The 27,994-nt window shown below is 33.6% G+C and overlaps 2 protein-coding genes and 1 pseudogene across 2 annotated transcripts; 2 read left to right on the top strand and 1 right to left on the bottom strand.

The window, feature by feature from the left end:
* Nucleotides 1–9: 9 nt before the first annotated feature.
* Nucleotides 10–16,692, bottom strand: LOC110885323. The gene is made up of 21 exons (XM_035974083.1): nt 16,616–16,692; nt 16,389–16,521; nt 16,268–16,320; nt 15,442–15,475; nt 15,130–15,313; nt 14,962–15,026; nt 14,885–14,916; nt 13,205–13,277; nt 10,068–10,127; nt 9,643–9,954; nt 9,139–9,546; nt 6,270–6,328; nt 6,098–6,149; nt 5,855–5,927; nt 5,432–5,470; nt 5,067–5,306; nt 4,711–4,962; nt 4,174–4,612; nt 3,129–4,069; nt 1,759–2,979; nt 10–1,673 (listed from the first exon to the last, which is right to left on the bottom strand). Exons 1-21 carry the CDS (start codon nt 16,690–16,692, stop codon nt 10–12), a joined length of 6,411 nt encoding a protein of 2,136 aa, XP_035829976.1.
* Nucleotides 16,693–21,413: 4,721 nt separating this feature from the next.
* On the top strand, nt 21,414–22,430 carry LOC118479526. The gene is made up of 3 exons (XM_035974082.1): nt 21,414–21,546; nt 21,774–22,044; nt 22,122–22,430. The coding sequence occupies exons 2-3, from the start codon at nt 21,811–21,813 to the stop codon at nt 22,428–22,430; spliced, it is 543 nt and encodes a 180-aa protein (XP_035829975.1). The 5' UTR covers nt 21,414–21,546; nt 21,774–21,810.
* Nucleotides 22,431–23,111: 681 nt separating this feature from the next.
* On the top strand, nt 23,112–25,590 carry LOC118479525 (annotated as a pseudogene).
* Nucleotides 25,591–27,994: the final 2,404 nt, after the last annotated feature.

Raw genomic sequence — 27,994 nt, 5'->3', positions numbered from 1 at the left:
AGACACATATCATAAATGTGTGAACACTTCTTTGTAAACCACATTAGTTGTTGTGTTGGTAGGTTTGCCATCCTTATCAAGAATTAACATCTTCACACCTTCCCTTGATTTAACTCTTGACAATGCTACATATAGCTGGCCATGTGTAAAAACGGGCTCTTTTAAAAACAATCCAACCTTAGATAAAGATTGGCCTTGACTCTTGTTGATCGTCATAGCAAAGCACACAGCAACAGGAAACTGTCGTCTTTGAAAAGCAAAAGGAATTTTTTTGTCGGAGGGAATCATGCTAATTCTTGGTATGAATGTTCTGGTTCCGACATTAGCACCTGATATAATTTCAGCTTCTATGACCCTCTTTCCAAGAAATGTAACCTGTAACCTTGTACCATTACACAAACCATTTTGCTGATCAATGTTCCTAAGAAGCATAATTGGAACTCCAAGTTTTAAAACCAAACGATGATTAGGTAAACCAGATATCTTTAAACCATTAAGGACATCAGGTGAATACAACTCTTGTTGGAATGAATCGATACCTTTCTCCGTCGCACATATACTATCAGAACTCAGGTACTCTGTTGGTTCACCAGGAAACAATTCTAGTAGTCGATCATTTATTTCATGTACGACCTCGTTTTTTGGTGTCAGAATCGCCCTTTCAGAAAAATAATCTCGATCCTTATATCTTTCAAGAACAGATGGATATACAAATTGAATTAAACTTTCGATGGGATCCAAAGAATCTGTGATTAACAAATCAGATGGTATTTCTACAGTTGCTACACCATCATTGTCCCCTCCAACTTTACCCTCGCCTATATCAAGAAGCCATTGGGCAAATCTCTTTGTCGACTCGATTGTAGATGGTAAAACACCAACAGTCAATCTCATGTTTTTGGTCAAAGTAAGTAACTTGCAATGGGGCCAGATATAGGAAGAACTCAATGAAGCGTTAACAATTTCTTGCCTACTTCCGTTTGGAATAACAGGAAGAATTTGTCTAAAATCACCACCAAAAACGATAACCTTACCTCCAAACAAAACATCCGACTGACAATTGCTTTTATCGACAAAAATATCTTTTAATGTTCTATCTAAAGCTTCAAACGCATGTCTATGTACCATGGGTGCTTCGTCCCATATAATCAACCTAGTTTGTTTAAGCAGATAAGCTACATCACCATCGGGCCTTATGTGACACATAGAACTCTCATCTAAATTAATGGGGATGTGAAATCTAGAATGAGCCGTTCTACCTCTTGACATTAGAAGTGAAGCAATACCACTTGAAGCCACATTTAAAACAATCTGCTCCCTCGACCTAACGGTTAAGGCTAACGTCTTCCACAAAAACGTCTTCCCGGTTCCTCCATATCCGTAAACAAAAAATACACCTCCTTTCTCGCCTTCAACGGCTGTCATTATCTGATTATAAACATATAGTTGTTCGTCAGTCAATGAAGATTTTAGACTATCCAACTCACTCTGTACCTCAGGAACACTAAAAGACAGTTCTTCGTCAACCAGACGATTGTTTCCAACTGCAAACGAATCGTAATCAGGATAAGGAATTGTTGGCCATCGTGTCAAAGAGGACCCATTTCGAATGAGGTACTTCTCAATCTCCACCAATGTCTTGTTCTTCAATCTGTCATCTGACATTACAAGATCTGTACAGCAAAAAGTAAAGCCATTTAAAATATGTGGGAAAAACTAACTATGAATAGTATTATGCTTAATAAATCAAAAACAAACCTTTGTTCTTTGTTTCTTTTCTCGTTTTATATAAAATGTCATCCCCCAAGTATTTCCATGTTTGTTCGAAAACAAATTCAGGTCTTGATAATGTGTTTGACAACAGCAAAGTGACAAACAATGCACGAATATACCGACCATCTCCCGTAAAACTGGCTTCTTTAATAGCTTCGATGTATTCCATGTCATCGTCTAACAAACCCATTGCATAACATGCATCCCTGAAGGTTGGAAACAATTGGCCATCAACAGTTCTAATTTCTTCAAAGGATCTTGGTCCTTTGACTTTGTTTAAAAGAATTCTAAGAAAATATGGTTCACCCAAAGCAGGGGAAACAGAATGAATGCGTCCAATCTGTAATAATTTTTTTTTACGTTCTGCCCAATTTCTATCCTTTAGTTTCCAACAGAATTTTGTAGGAAACTCAACATATGTAAGCTTCCGTGCTTCCTCATTATTTATGTTCATCTCCATCCACTTTAAAAAAATTGATGAAGAGACTGATGGCTTGTCCAACACTTCTTCAATATCATCTTCGGCACCAAAAACAACATTTTGTTGACCTTCCATATGAAAAGGAAGCCTCATAACTGGAGGAAACCTATAGTGAACTTCATTTGCAAATATTCTCCAAGAAGCTTCACAAGCGGAAACGTACCTACAATCATAATAAGCTTTTATCTCATCCTTTGATGTTTTTTCGTTTTCTGTACCGTCTCCATTTGACACCACAAGCGATGCTTTGTCTGGACCTTTATTAATGTATTTAAACAAATATTTGATAGAACCCGCTTGATTGCACCATTCTACATTAATGTGAGCTTGGTATCTTTTCAAAAGAAGCGGATTATATGGAACGACACTTCTGTTGTCCAATTGAACTTTGGACTTGATAATGGTGTTTCCATTATCTCTTCTTCTGTATACAGGGAAACCTTCAGCATCGGTAATTGTTTCATTAATGAATTTTTTTGGAAATTTTTTTGAACATCTATTATCAACCATACAAGGACACTTGGGATTTGCATTTCCACATGGGCCATGAATCATAAACTCGGATACAAGAGCATAAAGAGCGGGATCTTGAATCTTATTTGGTATCTCAGCAGATATGAATTTGTCTATGTGATCAACGGAGAGAAGCTTGGATTCAGGTTTCAAAAAAATACAAATGTGAGCATGTGGCAACCCACGTTTTTGAAATTCAACAGTATAAACCGCTACAAAAAAAAAATTAATAGTATTAGAGTAAGTGTAACAATTTAATACTAAAAATAATAATAATATAATAATAATAATAGTAATAATAATAATAATAATAATAATAATAATAATAATAATAATAATAACATTTACATTGTATTTATACCTGCACTTAGTGCTCCAAGCACTTTCTTGTCTTTCAAATCCTTTATAATTGAATCCAGTTTCATCTTAAACAAACGACACATAATATCTGGTCTGTCCTCTTGCTTAATAGAAGTATTTCGAAGGTATCGGATAATCTCTGGCCACTTAGGATTACATGTCACCGTAATGAAAAAATCAGGATACCCGAACCATTTGCAAATAGCCATAGCATCTAGATAATTTTGCTGCATATATCGAGATCCACCAGTAAAAGATGATGGTAGTACTAACCGTACCCCAGTGTTAGATAGATCCTCTTTTCCTTCATTCTTAAATTTCTGAAGATTTGTGTATGATTCAGACCTAAGATGTTTTTGTTGAAAACGGATATAATTAAGTCTTTCACTCTCGATCATGGTATATGCATCAACCAAAAATTGCTGGAACAATCTGCGGGCATTTAATATTACCGAAAATGAAGTTGATCGATCTTGGATTCTATAAGCAAAGAATTCTCTCATTGTACACTTGGGACTAATTTTCTTTAAAGTACTTATACCATCCCTATGAGGAATGTCTATTCTATATCCGTCATCACCATTGGGAAAAAGAATTGGATACTGAAGTGCAAGATATGATGGATGAAGTTCACTTATTCGTTGAAGACCTTCAGTGTGAGACTCAACAACAATATCACGATGGTCAACTATTTCTTGGATACCACCAACAATCAATGCAGCAACTTCAGAAGATGAAGGCAAGTTGTAAGTACGACCATCAAGATCTCTTTTGTAAATGATACGAAGTTTGAAGTTCTCATTAGGATTATCAGTGAAGTGGTTTCGTGCTATTCTGTAACTTTTAACCAACTGATTATTATTATCCAAGAAGTCTTTTAAAAACTTTATGAGATGAAGATCTATTTGCTTTAAATGCAAGTCGGACTTATTTGTGGAGTCACTGTGAATTAAGAAAGACGTGTTAACTAAATTTAGCACATAACATAACATCTGTGTATTGGTAAATAAAAAAAAATAAAAAAAACAATAGTTTGTATGAAATACCTGAACAACTTATTTCTATTTGAAACTTCATTCTCAGTGTCATAAATATAAAGCTGGGAGAACTTTGGCTGTTTTCCAGGTGCAGGTACCAAACCACCTAATGTATGAAAATTCTGTCCACTTATACGGAATACATAAGGTGCCCTCCCACTATTGATGCTTGAATCTACTTTTCCACCCATGGATGTGAATGCGAACATAGAATTATATCGACGGATATTCTTTAGAAAATACTTGCTGTTTTCATTAGAATTTGCAAATAGATCCTTGTATATTGAAGAAGGCTCTTTCAAATCCGGAAGCTCCACTTTTCCATAACCACAACATAAGCTATAGGTTAACTTACCCAATGTAATTCTCCCTTTACCACCTTCGTCAGTCCATAACAATGAATCACACATCTCACATTTAAGGCTTTGATTACCGTGATCCAAATATTCTAACATAAAACAAATTGATCACTGAGTAATGAATAAATTAACGAATACAGTATAAGTAACTAATAAAAAAATAACAAATACTCAGAATTAGTATAACCTGTTGATACACCCTTACAAGGGTCTTGGATGGGTGCAAACACTACATTCTCATCATCAGACGTAAGATCTAACATTGGAATAGGATCAATACGGCGTTTCTTAGGTAAAAGCTTTTGTTTACCGGAATTCAACTTTGTTAACGTTGAAGAAGATTGACCAATGGAGTTACTGCTTTGTGTAACAATGTTTGACTCAATAGAAAACCGAGTACTTGTAGAAGTGGTAAATTCGTTATTCAAAGGAAGACCACCTACTGAATAAAAATACAGTAGCTACTGAGATATATTTAGCAATACATAAAGTCTAAAAATTTGTAGACTATAATGCGAAATAAAAGTTGATGAGATAACATACTTGTCGTGATGGTACTTGATGATGCTGATGTGTTTACATATTTCAAGTTCCGCACGGTGTGAAAATTATTAGATGATGAAGAAATATTTGAATTATAATTCTCTTTGTCGATGACCTGAGACCGATTGTTGACTTTTGAGCGTCCTCTACTAACAGGACCAGTAGTTTGTTTCTTTGAATTCGAACGTTTGCTATCAAGAATGAGCTTCCGCATTTTTCTTCTTTCTTTAGCAAGTAATCCTGAAATATTCAATTTAATAAAACTCTATAGATTAGATCGTATTCGTGTAAGAAACTAATATAACAACGTAAGAAGTGTAGTGACTGAGATAACATATATTAAGTTAGTTTAAGATATGACATACCATTTGAGTTATAACTAATCGAAACTGAATCATTTGTACCTAATAAATTATGTATATACAAAATCAATAAGCACAACATATGATATGAAACCGTTAAATAACTGAACAAAATGAAATATATAACATACCAATAACTGTTTGAGGTGTATGAGCGAATGATATACCTAGATTAGTGGTTAAAAGTTGTCCACAAAATATAAATATATTTATATTGTACAATAAATGAATTTATAATGATCCAACAATCAATAAAAACTTGTAATATAACAATTTTACCATTGGAAATATTGGACAACGGTGTTCTTGGAAGCGTACCTAAACACATAGTTTTTAACGTGTGATTATATATAGAGATTACTAATATCAAATGGAATACATGTAATTGTAATTGTTAACAAAATCAATTGTACTAAAATAACTTACTGTTAGATGATTCCCCGACTAAAGTATTATCAATCAACGGTGTATTTTTAAATCTTCTCTTACTTGCCATTTGCTGTATTCATAAGTCAAAGCAGACAACATACGTTAAATTGATAATAAAAGGATATAAAGGAATAACAAAATCAAAATATAATAAAGTGTTAATTAGGTCGGTTAGGCAATTGTTAAAAGCCCTAAAATGATGCATAACCAATTCGTATGAAGTATGACTACATTTTTTACTTCACGTTTGTAACTTGAAAACAGTTGCTGATATAAGAAATGTGGATGGAACCTAATAAAATTGACAATAAGAAGTTAATAGGTGACTCAATTGGTTTAGTGTGATGCAATAAGGTGATGCTTAATCTGTAATATGAGTAAATCTGCATATGTACAGGTTATTAGTACTTACGTAACCGTGTATTTTGAGAATATGGAATGACTGGATGATATAAGGTGATGATCAGGAATCTGTATTGCATTCAACTTAAAAAAACAATTTTACAAGCATCGGATATTATAATTTAACAATGTTTAAAACTTGAACATATAACATAATAAGAGTTTTGCAGATACCTGAGAAATGAGGTTATGTAGAATCGTTGGTATGACGACGAATAAAAGAAAAAGGATAGCTAAAGACGAAAAAAAGATACTGTTAGATGCTTTGACAAGGAATTCAAGTAAGTGGTTGATGAATAACAAAAATGATAACTACTTTTATTCAAACAATGAACTTATTTATATAACGTATGTAGGATAACTAATAATTACATTCATAATATATAAGGAAGTAAATTAAACTAATTAATATTAAAAATTTCGTTACGTTAAAAAAAATACGTGGTCTTTAATTAGAATATTGTAATTAAAAGAATTATTAATTACTTGTATTTACAATTAGTATAAAATAATACACGCCTAATTTAAATAAGGTTTTAAATTCTTTTCATATAGTGGTCTTTTATCTATATATAACTCATATGATAGGTTGACTAAATATTGTAGAAACAAAAAATTCGATTGCTTTTCCAGTTTTGAAGTTATTTAATATATTTTTAATAGTAATAAAATAACCCGAAAATGTATGTAAAATTTATAGTTCATCCATTTTACAAAATTAAGTTCACATAATATGTAAATTAATTTGACTAATAAGTTTGTTTGTTTTTTTGTTATAATTGAAAAAAGGGGTGTATTTAAGTAAGTTGGGCTATGATTGATTATGTATAAGTGTTATATATGCAAAAATAGTCTTTTCATAATGGCCAAAGTAAGTTTTCCCGTACACCTTTTTTTGATGTATTATTTGTTACTTACCAATAAAAAATTAGAACATATATGAAATATAACACCGCTATAAGAAATCAGTCACATTGAATTAAGATAATGAAAACATAAAACACCGAACATTTTGCAAACATAAAAAACCTAAAATCCAATACGATATTATCCATAAATATAAAAAACAGATATTTATTGAAAAACCCAGAAGACAATTCGACACAAAATACGGCCCCCTCGTATTATCAGATGAGAAACGGATCAGGATGGATGCCTTCTTCAAGAAGCTTTTCCTGTTACAAATTTCGAAAATAGTTTGACAATCACTACAAGGAGTGTTAAATATAAATATAGCAAATTAAATTTCTTTCCATTTATTATATGGAAAAAAAATATATTACCAATCTATTATTCACGCGGCTGCAATGCTTCATCAGAAATTCAAAACTTGTTAGTGCTTCATACCAATCTTTACACACACTTCTGAATCGAACAACTGATTTGAGTTGGAGCCTAAAAAAAATTTCCATTACCAACAATTCAAATGGCATATTCTCCATGATACAAGCAAACCTAGGAAAAAAAACACACATATAATAACCAACTAAAGTACTTCGTTATCATAAAACAAAAGAGAGTAGGTATTACAAAAGATATTTCGATAGTACCTTATAGAAGAAAGAGAAAAAAACTATAGAAGTTGATATGTATTGAATGAAAACATTGTTGTTAATTTATATGAAAAAAAAAATTATAAATGGAATGTATATATATATCATTCATTACAAGATTTTGTCATACGTGAGATTATATAATTGGGATAGATATATGCTAGGAATATGTGGGATGAGAAATTAATTATTATGTTTATTATAATTCTTTAATATGTTAATATTATGTTTGAAAAATATTGCAAACTTATCTTCGAATTTGTCATAATTGTTGAGAGAAGGATTAGTTTGCTCATAATTATTATCATCAATCAATAAACTAATTTACCGAATTTTAAAACTTTCCAAAAATGAGAACAATAATTTAAGAATTATTAAAAACTTGGAAGGTGTATTTGCATATACTTAATTTAGGAAAATAATGGAAAACCTATATTATATCATAAAAGTTTATAAATATGTATTAACTATGTGTATTAACATTAATTTTAAATGAACACCAAAACTTCGTATTTTAATTAAGTGTCTAAATAGAACTTTAAAAAAGGCCATAAAATATAGAGCAACCTAAATTTAACCGGGATTCAATGTAGACTTTAGAAAATTTAGGATGTGTTATAAGTTTATAACATTAATTGTTGTCTAATAGATAATTAATTAGAATCTTCCTATAGTAACAATATCATAGTAAGTTTGACAACCTACCAAGCGTCCAAACAGTTATCATTCATAACATCATGACGCAAACATTCCAAATCCGTAAAGTTAAAAGATTTAGAAAACATGATTGAGGAAGTTGGAAAGGGAAAATACTAAAACATGTACATAACATGCAAAAATAAGTGTCTGAACATGTCGTTAGTGAATCTAAAGTATCATACCAACAAAAACGGCTAATGTACTAATAAGTAAACACAAAAGGATAAGAATACTGTTTTTAACACCCAACACATCCGATCAAGCACCACCACGTCAACGGTAAATCAAGATACCTTTACTTTTTACGTATACCATATGAAATTCGGAACCTTTGACTAACTGTTTGTCTCGAACAAAGTTCTTCATACCAGTCACGTTATAGCGCGGATATCCTTCAGAGTGCTCGACACCAATTGACACGTCCCAAGTAAAACCGGCAGAGTCCTTAATAATCAAATCCCTCTTACGATCCAAACCGTGCAACTGTGCCCACTTCTTTTTAGTCGCTACGAATAAAAATAAAATAATTAAATATTTATATTGGTTATTAAATTGGTCATCGATTTATAATGAATACAAAACAACACATGCAATTGCAGAAGTAATATGTAAATTTCAAAAACTTACATAATGATTGTCAACGCGAAATACAACCGGTACTTCATCGTCCGTACTCTCTTCAACACCAACTACCGGAATGGGATTAGGCAAGTCATCATCAGAAATATCAATCACCTCATTTGTAGGTTCTTCTTTGACAACACAAAGTTCTGGTGGTAGAGTTAGTAGGGTGGGTTTGCAACAGAAAACACTAATCTCAAATGTATGCAAATCAACCATTTCAAAAACGACCAAATGATGATCAGTAATAGACATCTCCTTCTTGATTCGATTCCAACCAGTTGTAATATAGATATCATTGTCAAAAATATCCATACGAACGAACCATTTCCGATTACAAGAGGAACGTACCACAACAGGATAATATGGACAAGTTGAAAGCATCTTGTGATCAACAAACAACCTACTCACATACTACACGTGATATGCAAACATATATAAGTTCAAACGTTCAAAACAATTATTCACTTCAAAATTTTAAACACATAGAATTTAAAATGGGATACGTACCATGCAGTTATCACGGTCCCAAGGATTTCCAGGTTGGTAGTAGAAATACTCTCCCGGAGCAAGATTTATGTCTTGATAAAAGTAGATGAGACGAAACGAAGATAAAGCTTCTTCATATTGGAAAACCACCCAGGCAGATGACGGTAACTTCAAAGACGTGACCATATCAAGCCACCCGTTATACAGAAAGTAGTCGCCTGCAATCTTAATAATTTTTACTTTGAATATCATCCCATCGACAGTGCGGATGACAGCATTCTTAGATGGGTAGTTGAATTGTTTAATCCAGTCGGCATATAATGCCGGAAGTTTCTATAAAGAAACACAGTATGTAATGTTAATGTTAATTATAACATGAATAATCAATGACCATTAATTAAAAATTGAATTATGTTGGTCCAAAATTTTATAAGATTAGAACTAACCAACGATTTTCTGTCATTGTTATGGACACGAGCAGCAAATCCATAAACCATTTCAGGTTCCTACGTATGCGTTCAACATGACACCATTACTTTAATATTTATACAAGTATAAAAGATAATAGTAAAATTGTAATACTTGAAAAAGGATGTTAAAAAATATAAAAAAGAAAAATTATAAATAAAAAATGTATCTATATAATCATGAAATCTACCCATTAACAGTTAATCTAATCACAACAAAATCCATTAATAAAAAGACGAAATCTTCAAAATAAGTTAATGTCTAACCGAATACTTTCGATAATTGTACCGTAACAATATAAACAACTTTATAAAAGTACAAAATTGCAAACATAGATTACTAAACTACAGTCCAAACGATTTCGAATGTTGTTTTTATTTTCGGTTAAATCAGAGACAAATTTAACATCAACAAACACTTAGTAGCTAAGATTATACATACTTAAAATGTTATACCAAAAACTCGTATAACATTCAAGACATTGATTACTACCATAAAGAACAAAGATTTTCGAGTAAAAAGGATGAAAAAAATACACAAAGCGGGTATGAAATCAAACATTTAACCAGAATTAAAAGATGAACACAAAAAAACGATCCAGATATGCGATTGAATCTAAGGTAACATAATCGCAGATGGAAACCTAACTATGAATGTATGATATTACCGATGAAGATTTGAGATATTTTTGATGAACTTGTTGAAGATGAAAGTATGCCTTGGTTCTTGTGTTGAGAGATTTAGAAAAGGTGAGATATTGTGGTTATTATTACTAAAATATCTATTTATAATAGTCCGGTTAACAAAATGGTTGGGCGGGTCGGGTATTAGTCCTCTGTCTCGCGGATACATGTTTAAGGTTTGTAAGTTTTAATTAAAAAATATATAATGTATTGAAAGTGATTAATATGTGTATCCATGTACATTAGATATTTTAAATTTGAAAATGCAAACTTATACAATATGCAATTTATATTTCTATCTATATAAATGTAATGTATTTAAAGTGAGTACGGGAGTTTTTTGAGAGTTAGGTTCATTCATTTGGATGTAGTGCTTTCCTTTATGTAGGGATAACCACATGGACCACTAAAGTCACCCCACTTTCGTTAGTCAAAAAGAAACTTTTGGACCAATTTGGGTATTGGGCGTTTTGTTTCAAAAGCTATTAGGATTGTTTTTCAAAATTATTAAAGTTTAACGCCCCATGTAATGGGGTTGGCGGCTTTTTAAGGCGTTATTTTGCAATGTTTTTTTAAAAATTTCGCCCCACAACGGATTGTCTTATATATAACTTTATTAACTCGGGAGAGGGGTAATTTTCCAGTGACAGTTATCAACTTGAAATAGAAAATTAGTTTATAATAATTGTATAAGGTGATAAAAATATTCTTCTCAAAATGGGGCAACATCTTTGTGACTGCATGAACAAATTGTAAGCTTTTAATAATATGTCAATGGTATCCAAATAGTGATTCTTAAAAAGTGTCATTTAATCATCAAATTTTAACTAATTGAGGTTAATCAACGTTAATCAATTCGAAAACATAAATATAACTTGGAACATCGAGGAGAGGGAAAATTATATTTGAATTACAAATACATATAGCAAATTAGTAAACTAATTAGTGTCTTCTCTCCCTTCCTAACAAATCTTGTATTCGGTTTAAGTCAAATTAAAATTTGGCATCCATGAGTGTTTAAAGTTTGTTATGTAATTATTAACTTTTATGTTACGCGTTCAATATAATTATTATAATGTTTGGAGATTAATGTTTAACGATAATTGTGGTGTTAGAAAATAATATCTATATTTGTAAAAATAAATTAAATAGAGATTATACTTCAGGAAGTTTTGTTTTTTTATTTTTTTTATTCTTTCAGATTCACTTACGGTAATTAATTATTTAAAGAAGGAATATCACCACAATGTATGCAAAAATATGTAATTTAATAAACCAAAATTTTGGACAAAAATAAACATTAAAAGCAATACACATAATTCTATTAATATTAAGGTAACCAAAATATAAAACACAAGACACTTAAAACAAATAACATAATTCGATAAACAAAACAGAAAATACTTTCAATTTAAATCCATTTTCCTAACGGAAAGGCGAAACGATTGTCTCCATATATAATGCGCCTTTAGGTCCGTTAAAGCTGTCAACGTGTTGAATGTAGTTCAAAGATTCGTTGGACATTTGAACTTCAACTGTATCTCCCCAAATACTTGTTTACCAACCACTTATTCTCTTGATTATATTCGTCCTTTGGTGAGGCTCCAACTGTTGAACTTTGCGAGCATTGCTGAAAGTAAAAACGTTATCCAATCATCATCTTCGTATTTCACCCAATTCTGCAATTACCTCATCAGAATATCGCACAAGAATGCCATGTAGCTTGTTCGAATTGTTATAAAATGCACTTGGCAAGGATTCGCTTGAATACGTTCGGGAAAACGAAGAATACTGAAGGATTCAGATACAACATCAAATGCAACAATATTACATTCACCAGGAGGAATCCAGTTAATTAGAAGCAGTGAAATAAATTGTTTTGCCTGAATAAATTCCAGTCGACCATGAATAAAAGTTTGAACCTAACAGACATCCTTTGATGAAACTCAGATTTCTCCATGAATCATTATATCGTGAGTATACACGAGCAGTAACTGCACCTGCGAACAGTTAATATGAAGAACCTTGAGTCGTTGTTCTCGTCAAAGTACATCCACCCGTATCGTCATGTCGACCAAAATAACGACTAAAATAGTCGTCCGATATCAACTTAAAACGCCGAGTTGTTGGATTCCAAAGGACGAGCTGATTCGCATCAGTCCGCCTAATGCAAACTAACATCAGTCCGTTAAACGAAGCTATAATTATTAGTCTTGATGGCTGGACATCGTATGGAAAATTGATGACTTTTCTGGTATCGACCTCCAAGTTGCCAGATACTATGTCGTCAACGACAATGGTATGTTCATCCAAAGACAGCAGCTTCTTTTGTAGTAACTTGAAAGTCGTCGGTGTATGTATTAAAGCAAACTTTGGTGTAGATAACTCCATAACACCATTGGTTTGCAAACACACTTGAATTGAGAAACTACCTTTGAAGGTAGTCTCGATAAGATTTCTTCAAACAACATGTCATCTCCAATACGATCCATTATCCTTAATACGCTGAAACAAAAAAAATTTAAAAATTGAACAAGAACGATCGCATATAAACTTGTTGTATAACACTTCATAAGTATCATTTGAATAGCAAATATTTTGTAATAGTAAAATTTCATACAATAACCATAGTAGAACACTTAACACTGCCAACAGGATTTTAAAAAAATATTAAAAAAAATAAGACAATAAAAGAATAGATACATTTTATATAAAATTGCCAAATCTAACCATCAAAAGTAAACCTAATCAAAACATAGTCCATTAAAAACAAACGAAATCTTCAAATAAGTTTATGTCAAACCAAATACTTTCGATCACTATACCTTAACTATATAAACAAAATCCATTGTATAAGAATGAAGACATTTCTTATTATCATCCAGACCAAACAATCTCGAAAACTTTTTGGTTTCCGGTTTACTCAGAGATAAAACATCAACAAAAACATACTATCCAAGAATATGATTCGAGATAACCTTATACCAAATAATTGTATACGATTGAAGACATAGATTATTAACATAAAGAACAAATAACTGCCAGTAAAAAAGATGAAAAAACACACCAATCGGAGATGTAATCAATCATTTAACCAGAAAATAATACATGAAGACAAAGAAAAGATTCATGTATATAGATTGCATGTATAGATACATAATCGGACATGGAAAGGTTTACATTTAAAGTAAATAAGATGAAAAATAATACACAAACACCAGTTTAGGTATGAAAAATACATGAAATTACCGATGAAGATTTAGAGGTTTTTTGATGAACTTGTTGAAGATGAAAGGTTTCCTGGTACTCGTGATGAAGGAATAGAAATAACTGGTATATTGTGTGAGAGATATTATTAAAATATCCCCAATATATAGTGTTGATACACATGTATTTTTGGTGGGTTTATTGCATATATGTAGAATATGTTATAAATTTGTAAGATCAAGTTTTAAACTATATAATGTACTGAAATTGACTAATAATACGACTGTACAAGAAATATATTAACTTTGAAAATACAAACTTATTCAATATATCAGTTATATATGTAACTATATATATATGTATTTTAAGTGAATATGGGAGATCTTTAAGAGTTAGGTTCATTCATTTCGCTGTAGTACCATCTTTTTGTAGGATAACCAATGTGAAGACCCTTATGGTGATGCCATCTCATTATCGAAGGCCACTATAACATGACACATCATACCATATTTAGCATGTGTATTACATATACTTCTTAACTTGGGATACGGGTCAGTTTATAGTGAGAATTATCGAGTTGAAATACATACTTAGTTTATTCATAATTATATTAGGTGTTAAAAATAGTATTCTCATAATGGGTGAAACTTCGTTGTGACTCACACGAAATTGATTATGCATCAGTTCTTATTTTAGGATAAGTATGTATTAATAAAATAATTTTAGACAACAACTATAAACATAATAAAATTGGTTTAACACAAATTCTTCTTTTATGAATATGTGAAATGGTATCGAAGTAGAGATTCTTAAAAAGTCTCATTGAAGCAACAACTTTTAACTGATTGAGGTTAATGAAGGTTAATCAACTCAAAAGTATGAATATAACGTGATATTCAAAACACCTTTTCCGGTAACATTTACTACCAAAAAGCAACTACAAATAAAGCATAAGATATTACCAAATGCCAATATAAAAAACCTTAAATAGTTCCAACAAACTTGTCAAAATGAAATCCATAAAAACATCAATAGCAATATAATGGCCTTATTCCAACACATAAGTCTTAAAATATGTTAAAATGGAAATTCAAATTAAGACCTGGGCAGATTCCTTCATTTCTCTAATTTAGGAGTGATGAGGTCAAACTTGATAGCATCTTTATTTCAACATCACCCGGAATGTTCGGACGTTTACTTGAAGAACTGTCAACAGCATCAACATCATAAACTTCTTGAAGGTTACGTTTGACGTTTTTCCAACTTTGACTGACCAGATCGGCAACATCAACATGTTCTGGTGTAACATTGTCACCAATTACAGATTGTGATTCCTGCAGAATAAATAAATAATAACATTCAAAAATTAATTTCTATGGTTATTAATGTATTAAGTAAGGACACTGTGCAAAATTTAAATGTTACCTTGGATATGAATTTTACATTACTGACCGAATCAGACAGTGAATTGAACATTTGAACTCAGACTGATCAACCTACTCAAAAAAACATATAGATAAAAAAAATTGTATATTTAGAAAAAACTGGTGATTGTATCACCCGCGGGGAGCGTGCTAGGTGGAAAAAAAAGATGTTTATAATAGAGATATTTCTTGGGTACTACTAATATACCTCATAATTTTCCATTTTTTCTCTAAGCGCTGAGAGTATGTCATCGTCAGAAGATACATAGAAATACCATAGTTTTCCGACTGGTGGCAATGTTATAAACTGGAAACTTTGATTTGAAAGCAAACTTTCTGTTGATCAGCGTATCAAACTCATCTGGAATTGCTTGAAAGCCTCCTTCAATCGAACTGTCAACCTATTTAAAACATCCAGGAGTTGTTTGAAAGCCTCCTTCAATCGAAACTGTCAAGCTAATTAATTGAGGATAAATAGTTAAAGGTGTAACCTTTGTATAAACATCCAGGAGTTGTTTGGCGGTTTTCTAAAAAGCTTAATAGCTTCATAATCAAACAACGTACAAGACACAGTCCCTGTCGAATCCTGAACCCTTAGAGGTATCTTGTATCTAGTAGGCAGCAATAAACAAACAAAAATCCAAACATGCACTTAGATTACTATGTTATGTATGATTACAAAAAAGCAGTAATCAAAAGATATATATTATACCGATGAATAGGGGTAATGTCAACAGCCTCGCAATCACCGTTTGAACACTCAATGATATTCTGATCTAAACGTCAAAGCTGCCATCTCTTTTTCAACCAGCTGGATCTCTCTTCAATTGTTTCTTATAGTGATTGCATGCTTTAAATAAGTACCAAGGCTTATTATTTGATATTGCATACAGTACCAACGATGAAACCTTCTTTTCCTATTATAATAAACAATTAGAATATAAGCCACAATTAACGACAAAATACATGATGTAGGAAAATGTACCACTTCAATGGAAGAAATGAAAGCATTGAACACAAAGTCACCAGCATTTAAAAACTGTTCTTCAACATTGGATATCACTTGAGAACATGACTGTTTACTGGAAGACGACTGAGAAAATTCCTTCTCCACATACCTAGAAATGGAGTAATGTATTAAAAAAGAAAAATAAAACAAGGACACTTTAACTATTAATTCGAAAATGACTCAGAAATACCTTTCATTTGAACTCTCTTATCTCATCAATATCAGAATTCATGAAAAGACGACTTGCTTCAACATATTGGTAAGGCCAACTTTTCTGCATCAATCGTTAGCAAGTAAAAGGAACATAAATAGGATATTTATTTATTAGTATATATATAAGAAATTAAAATAGATGAAAAATTTTTATGTTTCTTTGATTAAATTTATTTCAAATGAGTACCTTGATAGATGTTTACCGTGCCAAAATGCACAAGAAGAACCACATGATCTTCTCGGTCCTTACCATTCATGTAATCGGACATCTCGATTGCATAGTTTTCCCATAATGTAAGACTAATCTTGGTATCACTGCACAATAAATTGTTTACATTTTAAGAATAAAAGCTTATATAATATGAAATCTATATATATGTATATATATGTAATGTATTTAAAGTGAGTACTGGAGATCTTTGAGAGTTAGGTTCATTCGTTTGGTTTTAGTGCCATCCTTTTTATCCACATCCTCAATAGGATAAGACACAACCACATATCCAAGAAAATCTACGAAACAGAAAGATGTGTTAGTTTAATATACGTTTGACTTTTTAAAAAGTATTAACATAGTTTTGATAAAAATACAGACAAGTTAACTATAACTGGTAAATATTCCATACCTATAGGAGTATTCGCTGGAACCTTTTTGGTCAACACAGATTTAAAATCAGTGAAACGAAAATAGTACCGAGGCCCAGACCAATTAATCTATTTTAAGAACAGAACTGAATGGATACAAAGATAGCTTCTGATCCTTTCCCGTACCTTATCTTTGTAGTATCTTTCGCAAGAGATGGTTTGTAAATCAATAAACAGTCATCAACAATCAAATGCTTGAGGAAGCGTTTGAAAAGCTTGTTCAAAACAACTACATTGCATAAACGAACCCTGAAATCAAAATTACATAATGTATTTAAGTTCATCAAGATGCATAACAAATAATCTATAATAAATTGTTAGGAAGTTCATAAAACTAAAATAAAAACAGTAACCTCCTCATCATCAAAACCATATCAACTCGATATACTTGCTTTCATCACCATTCAATTTTTATGCCACAATGATATGATCTTCGCCTTGATGGTGTAGTTAGTTAGGTGAGCATCGAGTACCGGAACATAGTAATCTTATTGTTCTCCAATTGAAGTGGTATACAAGATTATCTATTAATCCGTAAACTAATTTAAAACTACGCAATGTTAATTTTTTGGAATGATTGGTAAGTATTTTTGGAAGTTTAAAAAAGACAATCAATCACATATTATTTTAAGAAATGATTGTCGGTTACATTTCAAATATAGAAGATTCAATTTCCTAGTTTATTAAGTTTTGATAATTTTTAAAAATCATGCAATTAATATAAGATATACATTGTTTTATACGGTCAGTTTTTTCTGTATAATGAATTACAAAATTCAAAAAACATTTCAGCAGTTAAAAAAAACCTACATAGAAGATTTATTAAATCTGTATAATATGTGTATTGAACAAATATAGTTGATTAGTATACTTTATTTTAACTTTTACATGAAAAGATGTTCAAGTCGCAAAAACATGGAAAAGAAGAACCACATGGACTTCGACGTTGTTACCATTCATGTATCTGGACTGCTAAAATTTAAAATAACATATCAATTTAAAATTTGGGTACACATAAAGAGTAACAGCAGACTGCAAAAAATCAAAAACACCAAATTGTAGAATTGCACTCTGCTACTATATACGGAATAACGATCAGATGTAAACACAAAGAAATACACAAATCTATACAAATCTATAACAATAAGTCAAATAACAGTATTTTCTGATACGTATCTATACCTGGAGGATAAACAACACCATTATATGTGATTTATAAATAAATAAAAGAAATACTTCAATAAAATCCTTCAAACATAAAGACGAAATCGATCAGGGGATGTAAAAGTTAAGTAATGGAGGATAAACAACACCATTATATGTGATTTACGAATAAATAAAAGACAAATTTCAATAAAATCCTTCTAACATTAAGGTAAAATCAATCAGGGGATGTAAAAACTAAATACGAAACATACAATTGTTAGAACACTTGTGAGAATGTGACTTACGAAAAGTGAAATAAGAATCAGTTACAATGATGAACAATCAACGGATGTAAACCCTAAATAAATTAATCATCGAATGTAAAAACAGAAATTAGGAGAAACCATCAGTGAAAACAAAATATACATAATACAAACCTTGAATCATATGGAATGATCATGATGAATGAAATAAGATTTGAAGATCGTGTGAGCGGGAGTAGAACAACCGGAGCCGGCCGATGAGATGGGGAGAATTGATAGGTTTCATTTAGGTAGGGTTTTTGTTTAACTCTTTATATACTCGGAGTCACCAATCAAGATATGGATACCCAACACGGGATCCGAATGCGGAAGATGTACTTGTGGCTATGTTTTCCCGCCAAAACCATCCATCTAGTTGCATGATGTAGGGACACGTGTCCCACATCTAATTCATTTATTACTATATATAGATACACACCTCAAATTGTTCCTTATACGTTAAAGTTAAGTGAGACCTAAACAATCAACCTTATAGAATAAAGAATGTTTTAGATAAACACGTTGATGCTGCAAAATATGTTGATAATATAAGATTTTATATGAGCAGTTAGTTACCACCAACAACATTCATGTTACCCAAGGGCTTGTGGCCTAGAACTACCAATGTGTATGGAAATGTGTCCCTCCTCATGAGGTTGAATGTCTAAATACAATAACAAACAAAAGTGTATAGAGTTAGAGTTGATTAGAGGGTGTGTGAGCTAAATGATAAAAAAAACATATATATACATAATAAATTAGTATATGATTGCATCACGTGTCACAGTTTATATGCCTACTTTCCTTATTTTCTTATTTTACCCTTTCGCATTCTATTTCTATTGTTAAAAAAATATTTTCTAGATCATACCCGATTTCAATATATCATTATATAATTACTAACTATTAGTTATTAACCTTTGGGGTTGCCATTTGGGTGGGAAATGCTAAGCTTCAATACGTTTTTCCACCTTTTCAAATTCGAAAATTATAAAGTTTGCAGGATCAAAGATAGGTGCAATTGGATTGATCAGAAAGTCATGTGAAATTGGGATTGGAAACGCTAATCGACTTCGATAAAGGAGCTTGCGGAGTTGGAGCTTCGTAGCAAGTTAGTTAATTTGACGAGTCAGATTGAATGTAAAGATTCTTTGTCTTAGTTGGGGGAATACACATGCCAATGTTCTGTGGGTTCGGTCAAGAGATCGATGTACTCGGATATTGATGTTAGCAACTACTTTATGTTGGATCAGTGTAACTCGGTCTTGAACAAATGCAACATATGCGCGTGGAGGGCAGGGCTGAATCAGATCCCTACCTTTGATGTTTTAAAGAGAAGGAACATTCGTTTCGTTGATCTAAATTGCACCATATGTGACTTCAATATCGAATCAGTAGATCACTTGTTCACAACCTACTCTATCTCTACAGTGGTATGGCAGTTTGTTAGTGTTGGGTGCCTATTTTCTTCATTTTCTTCCATAGAGATCTGTTATACCTATAAATGTTCTCGAGGTCTGGGGTTAGAGAAAAGGAAGCGTTCTAAGGTACTTTGATCATCGCGTGTTGGATAATTTAGAAAGTAAGGAATGAGAAGATTTTCTCTAACAAGGACATAAAAAATTTGAAGGATTCTATAAGGCTCTTGGTACGTTATGGTATATATATAGATCAATTAATATCTTCATTTGATGATCTAGCTGTTGTAAATCAGTTTTAATGTGGTTAGTTGTGTCGTGTGTCAGTTTGGGTATGCTCATTCGTTAGCGTCGTGGCTACCCTTGTTATGAGTGAAGTTTACCTATTAGTTACTAAGTATTCTAGGTTGTTATATAAATTATGTATGTATAGACTAGGGGGAAGATCCACTAAAACGTGGACTTTGTCTTAGTAGCCTAAGAAATATTATAGAGATGACATGTGACATTCCTTATAAACAGGATGAAATGACATTTTTATCATAAAACACAAACTTTCACCTCTTTTGTTTTCTCAAAATACAACACAAATATTTAGTACAAACAAATAAAGCACAAAAAATTCAGCACAAAAAATATAGTACAAAGTCCAGTAAAAAAACAAGCACAAAAATGTTATATAATATAGAAATAGAACACAATTCTTGGGCTCTTTAAGATATATCAATAGCTACTCAAATTAAAGATGAAAATATATTATGGTGCAACTTTTTTATAAAAAAAATTACTGTCATATTAAAAAATATGAATGTATAAAAGATGAGAGAAGTATATTGCATACATGTGAACAGAGAGTCCAAAAATAGCATATTCCAAAAATATTCATTATATTATTTTTTTTTTTCAATATTTTCATCTTAACAATTGATTTGAAATATAAAAAATTTAAACTTCATTTTTACTCAATCTACCTAACTTTTAATTTTTTTGAACAATAAATTTCTTTTAATCCTATGATGGACTTGAACCCAATATCATCCCTCCCAAAATATTTAAAATGTTTTACCTTTACAAATAAACCATCACCTCATTAGTTAATTTTTTATTTGATTAGCCCATAAAAGTTACATGCTAAATTGAAGAGAGATCCCATATACTGAGGTAACTATACTGATTACTATGTATATAAAAAGATTTAGATAATAATACGAGTCGCCCTAAACCAACGATTATTCTGATGAAGCATTATCCACCGTACGATCTGATACCCCTCGAAACAGTACAAGTTAGGTGTAAGATATAGCTCCAACAGGGATGCGATAAAATTCTATAATTTTTCTCCCCCTTTTGCTCTTTCTCCTTTCTTCTTCTTCTTCATCTTTTCTTATCATCAACACCAATCCACAAGTTCAGGTATCACCTTTTATCCCTTTAATATACATCACTTTGCTTCCTTAAACCCTAGTTTTTATCTAGAATTCAAGTTCAAGTTTTCAACTTTATGTATCTTTGTTGAATATAGATTGTTATAGTGTGTATTGACCTGTGTTTGATTGTATTATTGTTAATATTTGGTTTAGTATATGTTTGCTTTATTTATCTTTTTTAGGTTTTTTTATTTATTTTTATTATGGGTTTAGGGATCCAGGTTCTTGAGATAGATTTTAGGGGGTTGTGATGGAAAATGGTGTGAGTAAAGTGGAACAAGTGAAGTTAGAAGTAGAAGAATTTGATAAAGATGTTTTTGAGGGGATAAATGGTGGTGTTGAGAACGGTGGCGATTCGGGTGTTTCGTTACGGTTAGATGGGGAAACGGAGAAGTTAGAAGATGCATCAGAGGGTTCTAGTGAGAGTCAAACGGTTTCGGAGAACATTGATATTGATCGTGTTGAGGAGGTTGTACCTGTGAAGGTAATCTTATCGTTGTTTGTTATTTGTTTTTCGTTAATAAGAAGTTTGTTTGTTTTATTGATTGGTGATGTATGCAGGTGGCTGATGGGGAAAGTACCTATGGTAATACAAACGGGGATCAACCCGTTATAAAAGAAAGTAACGAGTTTGTGGATTGTGATGAATCGGATGAAAAAATGCTTAATATGGCGGATGGAAGTGAGGAGAGAAATGCATCTGAGAATACAGCCGGCAAGCAGCCGAGTGGATCTGAAGCTTATGAGGCCGTGAATAACGATAGTAGCAAGGAGAGAAATGCATCGGACGATACTGCCAGAAAACAGCCGAGTGGATTTGAAGCTAATGTGGCCGTGAATGACGATAGTAGCGAGGAGAAAAGGGATTAATGTGTTGCAGGTAATCGACGGAGAAAGTACTTCCGACGATACTGCAAAAGATCAGGCTAGTGAGTGGAAACTGATGCGTCAGTGATTGGTGAAAAAGAGGAAGCGAAAACGGTGGATGTGATTGATGAGCAAAACATGACTAATGAGATTATAGACAATGGGGTAAATGAGGTTCAAACGGTATCCAACGCAGATGTATCGGAAAATGTTCAGAGGTTAGCGAGAAGCCAGCTACAGTAATTTTGGAAAGTTCTGAAAATGGAGTTTCAAACCATGTTGATCCGGATGAAACAGTGGTTCAATGAGATGGTGTCAATGGAGATTCCGTGAGTCTCGAAACACAGCCAGATGGAGAGATAGGAGTTGAAGCAAATAGAGATATGAATGAAAACGATAATTTGGTTGCTGAAAATAAAGACGTACCAACAGCTGAACAAGTTCAAGAGGGAGAACCGAAAAGTTTTGATTTATCTTCACGAAATCAAAATGAAAAAATAACAGAAGAAGAAAGTACTTCAGTCATCAATGATGAAAAAAGTGAACCGATTGAAATGAAGTGAAACAAGATACGCCAGTGAAGAAAGAACCAGAACCGAGGTCTGTTATCGGTGTTTCTTTATCTACACCAAAATCTACAACACCGACACCTGTTCCTAATCTCAAACCTGATTCCAAACCTACCACCGCACTCATCCCACCCCATCTTCATCGACAGCTCCAACTCGTCCCGCTGGTCTTGGCAGAGGTGCACCGCTACTGGAACCGGCACACCGTGTGGTTCAGTCTCAGCCAAACGGAAACGGAAACGCTTCTCTGCAAAACCAAGTCGTTGATGAACCAACGATCGGGGAGCCTGATGAAAATGACGACACCCGTGAAAAGCTCCAGATGATTCGGGTCAAGTTTTTGAGACTTGCCCGGAGGCTCGGGCAGACCCCGCATAACGTTGTTGTGGCTCAGGTCTTATATAGGTTAGGTTTGGCTGAACAAATAGAGGTAGCAACGGAGGTCGTGTTGCGGCTTTTAGCTTCGAGCGTGCTAGTGCCATGGCTGAGCAGTTGGAAGCCGCTGGTCAAGAACCGCTTGAGTTTTCGTGCACCATCATGGTTCTTGGGAAAACCGGTGTCGGGAAAGTTCAACGATTAATTCGATATTTGATGAAGTTAAGTTCGGAACCGATGCGTTTCAAGTTGGAACGAGGAAAGTTCAAGATGTTGTTGGAACCGTGCAGGGGATAAAGGTTCGTGTTATTGACACACCGGGCCTTCTTTCTTCATGGGCTGATCAAAGGAAAAACGAGAAAATTCTCCACTCTGTTAAACGGTTTATTCAAAAATCACCTCCGGATATCGTGTTGTATCTTGATCGTTTGGATATGCAAACTCGGGATTTTTGGTGATATGCCACTTTTGAGAACGATAACCGATATATTTGGTCAATCTATATGGTTTAACGCTATTGTGGTCTTGACCCATGCTGCATCGGCTCCACCCGAAGGCCCGAATGGTACAGCTACTAGTTACGACATGTTTGTGACCCAACGGTCTCATGTGGTCCAGCAAGCCATTCGACAGGCTGCGGGTGATATGCGGCTCATGAACCCTGTTTCCTTAGTTGAAAACCATTCGGCGTGTAGAACGAATCGGGCTGGTCAAAGGGTTTTGCCGAACGGTCAAGTGTGGAAGCCTCATTTGTTACTACTTTCATTTGCTTCGAAGATTCTGGTTGAAGCTAATATGCTTTTAAAGTTGCAAGATTCGCCACCTGGCAAGCCGTTTGCGGCAAGAACTCGAGCACCGCCGTTACCGTATATTCTTTCAAATCTTTTACAATCTAGACCTCAGCTTAAGCTACCTCATGAGCAGTTCGGTGATGATGATGACGGTGATGACATGGATGAGTCATCTGATGAGGAATCATCGGAATACGATGAGTTACCACCGTTTAAGCGGTTGACTAATTCCCAATTGTCAAAGCTTAGTAAGGCACAAAAGAAATCATATTACGATGAATTGGAATACAGAGAAAAACTCTTCATGAAGAAACAGTTGCACGAAGAAAAGAAACAAAGAAAAATGATGAAGAAAATGGCAGAAGCAGCTAAAGATTTCCCAACTGATTTAACCGATAATGTAGAAGAAGACAGTAACGGTTCTGCAACGGTTCCTGTTGCGGCTCAAGATATGAATTTACCTGCTTCGTTTGATGCAGATAACCCGACGCATCGGTATCGGGCTCTCGAGTCTGCTAATCAATGGCTCATTAGACCCGTACTTGACCCACATGGTTGGGACCATGATGTTGGTTATGAAGGAATTAACGTGGAACACTTGCTTGCAGTTAAACAAAAGATACCCATATCGTTTTCAGGTCAGATTACCAAAGATAAAAAGGATGCGAATCTCCAAATGGAGGTATCGAGTGCGAAACATGGTTAACATGGAAAGTCAAAGTCAACAACTTTAGCGTTAGATATGCAGACTGTCGGAAAAGAAATGTCGTATACTTTAAGAAGCGACACCCGGTTCATTAATTACAGAAAAAACAAAGCGTCAGTGGGTTTTTCAGCTACGTACATGGGTGACTCGTTAACCGGTGGTGTTAAATTTGAGGACAAATTAACGATTAATAAACGAGGGCAGTTAGTGGTGGCAGGAGGAGCGGTTATCGGTCGTGGTGATGTGGCTTATGGCGGCAGTTTGGAGGCTACGTTAAGAGATAAAGATTATCCTTTGGGTCGGTTTTTGTCAACAATTGGTCTCTCGGTTATGGATTGGCATGGTGATCTGGCGCTTGGATGGAATGCACAGTCGCAGATTCCTATTGGTCGGTCTACTAATTTGATTGGTCGTTTTAATTTAAATAATAAGGGTTCCGGTCAAGTTAGCGTTCGTTTAAATAGCTCAGAACAGCTTCAAATTGCATTAGCTGCCTTCGTTCCACTTGTCAGTAAGCTATTGGGGTATTATCAGGATCGCGATTCTGCATACTAATTACATATTTTTGGACTCGAGAATGAAGAAAGTTATTTGGTCTATGCTGCTCGAGTGCAATCGTTTGACCAATATGTGAGTAAAACTTTCATCCACTTTAGCCTTCTGTGTATTTTTTATTAACATGATAGTTTCTTGCAGATTAGTCTGATCGCTGAAATAATAGCCAAAAAGAAGGCGTAAATGTTTTGCAATTATGGGAAAACAGTAGGTAAAAAATGCACAAAAGACTGTAGCGGTAGAGCTAGATTTGGAGCAAATCACCATGCTGCTAGTTTTTTTTCTTAATTTTTGTCTTCATTTTGAAGTTCTTATTGATATAGAGATTTTCTTGTTAGAATGGTGACCAAGTTTAGTTTTGTATTATACGTATGATGGGTATGCGAGTGACGAATTCTAAATTTGGTTCAGTGAACAAGACTCCGTTTTTGTAGTTTGCATAATATGTTTTTAATGGTTTATGGTGAATTTGGGGCTATGGTTGTGGCTGCTCCTTGTTTTAGTACAGTTGTGATGGTGCAGCCCTGGAGGACCAATGCACCTTTTGATGTGCGGTTGGTTCGCCCCTGGCTGTCATGGTGCACACTTGGTTGTCAAGTGGTTTCCTGACAATCATCTTGCAGTCTTGGAGACGGCTGATGCATTGCCGAATATGAAATCGATGGTTCCTGTGATGGTGCATTGGGGGTAAAACTGGCTGTTAGAGTGGGCATATAGGGTGTCTTGGTATCCGTTCATTGCACAGTTGTAAAAGATGGCCATATCACCGGAGACACGAAGGGCAACTGCTTGATACTTTAGGGGTCCCGCCATGTTTTCGAACCCTATGCCCATCGCCATGAAGCCATCTCCGCTCACCGCTGTTACATATCAATTACAAACATTAAAGCAAAGGGTTGTGCCTTGTGCTAAGCTACCCCTCCCAGGGGTCTGTACTAAATATACCCCTTTCCCCTACTAAATCAGTCACGTCATCACTCTATTTTTTTCATAGGGGTACGTTTATCCTCACCAGAAACATTTAACCTTAGCCCGAACTACTGGACACACAATAAAATAAACTTACCAACGGTAGCAGTCTTGAAAGTCGTTAGTACATCATTATGACTTGTGTTTCCGGTGATCCTTGTTTTGGTTGGTCCTTCACTAATGAAGGTAACATATTTATTTATTTACATGCTCAGGTATTTTAACATACTCATTGTAAATACCTTTCTTTAATGAATATAACAAAGGGTCGCCTGTAGTTTTTGGGCACGGTCCTAACCGCATCCATGATGGTTCTAAATGGTCCTGAACCATCTTGAGCCACAACAGCATTAGGCTTCATGTTTTCGCATCCGCCCGCCTCTCACCTCTAGCCCACACATCATGAACTCTTTAGTGGCATTCGTATTGTTTGCATACTCAAGACTCTTTCGACACGATGGACTCATTGCCTTGTTGGTTGTGTTAAAAGAACCATCATGTTTGGTCTCGTTAGAACATGTGTATGTTTTCACACCTAAAACCGCACCGATCAGTGTCACTGCTAATAGGACGTAGCTGATTCGGATTAGAGTGAACTTCTTCTTCATGTAGCACATTTTCTTGTGCTTCAAATTTTCTATATACCTAGGTACCAAAAATATCAAGAAAATTTTGGATCTATATAGTTACAAAACCTTCATAATTAGTCATCATGAATGCCAGTTATTTATTTTTACTCTTTATAACTATTTCTTAATAACAATTAAATGAACTTTAAAGAGCGTGCACCATACATGCAGTGCCTCGTCGCTTTATTCCGAAGGTATTGGATCTATAACTCTCTCTTATTTCAGACCAATATCATTAATAGGTGTGGTGAACAAAATAATATCTAAAGTCCTAGCTAATAGAATAAAAGGGGTAATTAAGAGTGTTGTGACTTGTGTCGAATGTTCAGTCGGCTTTCATGTCGGAAAGAACCATTGTGGATGGGCCTTTGGTAATAAATTAAAATTCAAACAAGCATGCATTTCACACTTGTTTGATGCAAATTAGGATACACTTTGGTCAACACAAAAATAATCAACACCTAGTCAATAGTTAATTGACTAACTCACTCACCTGTAATTTGCAACAACATTGAAGATGATAATTATATATGAATATATTGCTGCTAAGATGTGATTTTTCTATACTTTGCACCGATACAATAAAGACGAAGAATTGCACCATAAGCGGGCGGGCCACATTCAACCAAAATGTCAACAATACACAATAACTAAGTAACGTACACATTTAGCTGACAACCATAACTTGTTTCAACTAAAAACGCCATTGCTGAAACAAATCAATCGATACAAATAAAATATAGAAATCAAACTTAACGGATACAAATATAATATAGAAATCAAACTTAGAAACACACAAACTCCTTTCACTACATCCACCATGATAAACATTCATAGAACAATTAAATCCCTAATCTCTTAGCATGCATGCATGCATGTTCTCTTCAGTCATGCAATCAGTTTCTTGATATAGCATGCAATACGTATAAATATATAAAACTTAAGGGTGAGAGAACTTAGGAGGCAGTGGAGG

This window comes from Helianthus annuus, chromosome 6, assembly GCF_002127325.2.
Source record: "Helianthus annuus cultivar XRQ/B chromosome 6, HanXRQr2.0-SUNRISE, whole genome shotgun sequence".
NCBI classification, from domain to species: domain Eukaryota; kingdom Viridiplantae; phylum Streptophyta; class Magnoliopsida; order Asterales; family Asteraceae; genus Helianthus; species Helianthus annuus.
Note: the sequence above shows the minus strand (reverse complement) of the source record. Positions and strands in the feature narration are given on the sequence as shown.

Coding starts and splice junctions, on each gene's coding strand:
- LOC110885323 (XM_035974083.1), bottom strand. CDS start 16,692: ATGCAGAAAAGTTGGCCTTACCAATATGTTGAAGCAAGTCGTCTTTTC. Junction 15,027..15,129: donor TGAAATAAAGATGCTATCAA/GTTTGACCTCAT, acceptor TGTTGGAATAAG/GCCATTATATTGCTATTGAT. Junction 14,917..14,961: donor GTTTGTTGGAACTATTTAAG/GTTTTTTATATT, acceptor CTTTATTTGTAG/TTGCTTTTTGGTAGTAAATG.
- LOC118479526 (XM_035974082.1), top strand. CDS start 21,811: ATGGAAAATGGTGTGAGTAAAGTGGAACAAGTGAAGTTAGAAGTAGAA. Junction 22,045..22,121: donor AGGAGGTTGTACCTGTGAAG/GTAATCTTATCG, acceptor TGATGTATGCAG/GTGGCTGATGGGGAAAGTAC.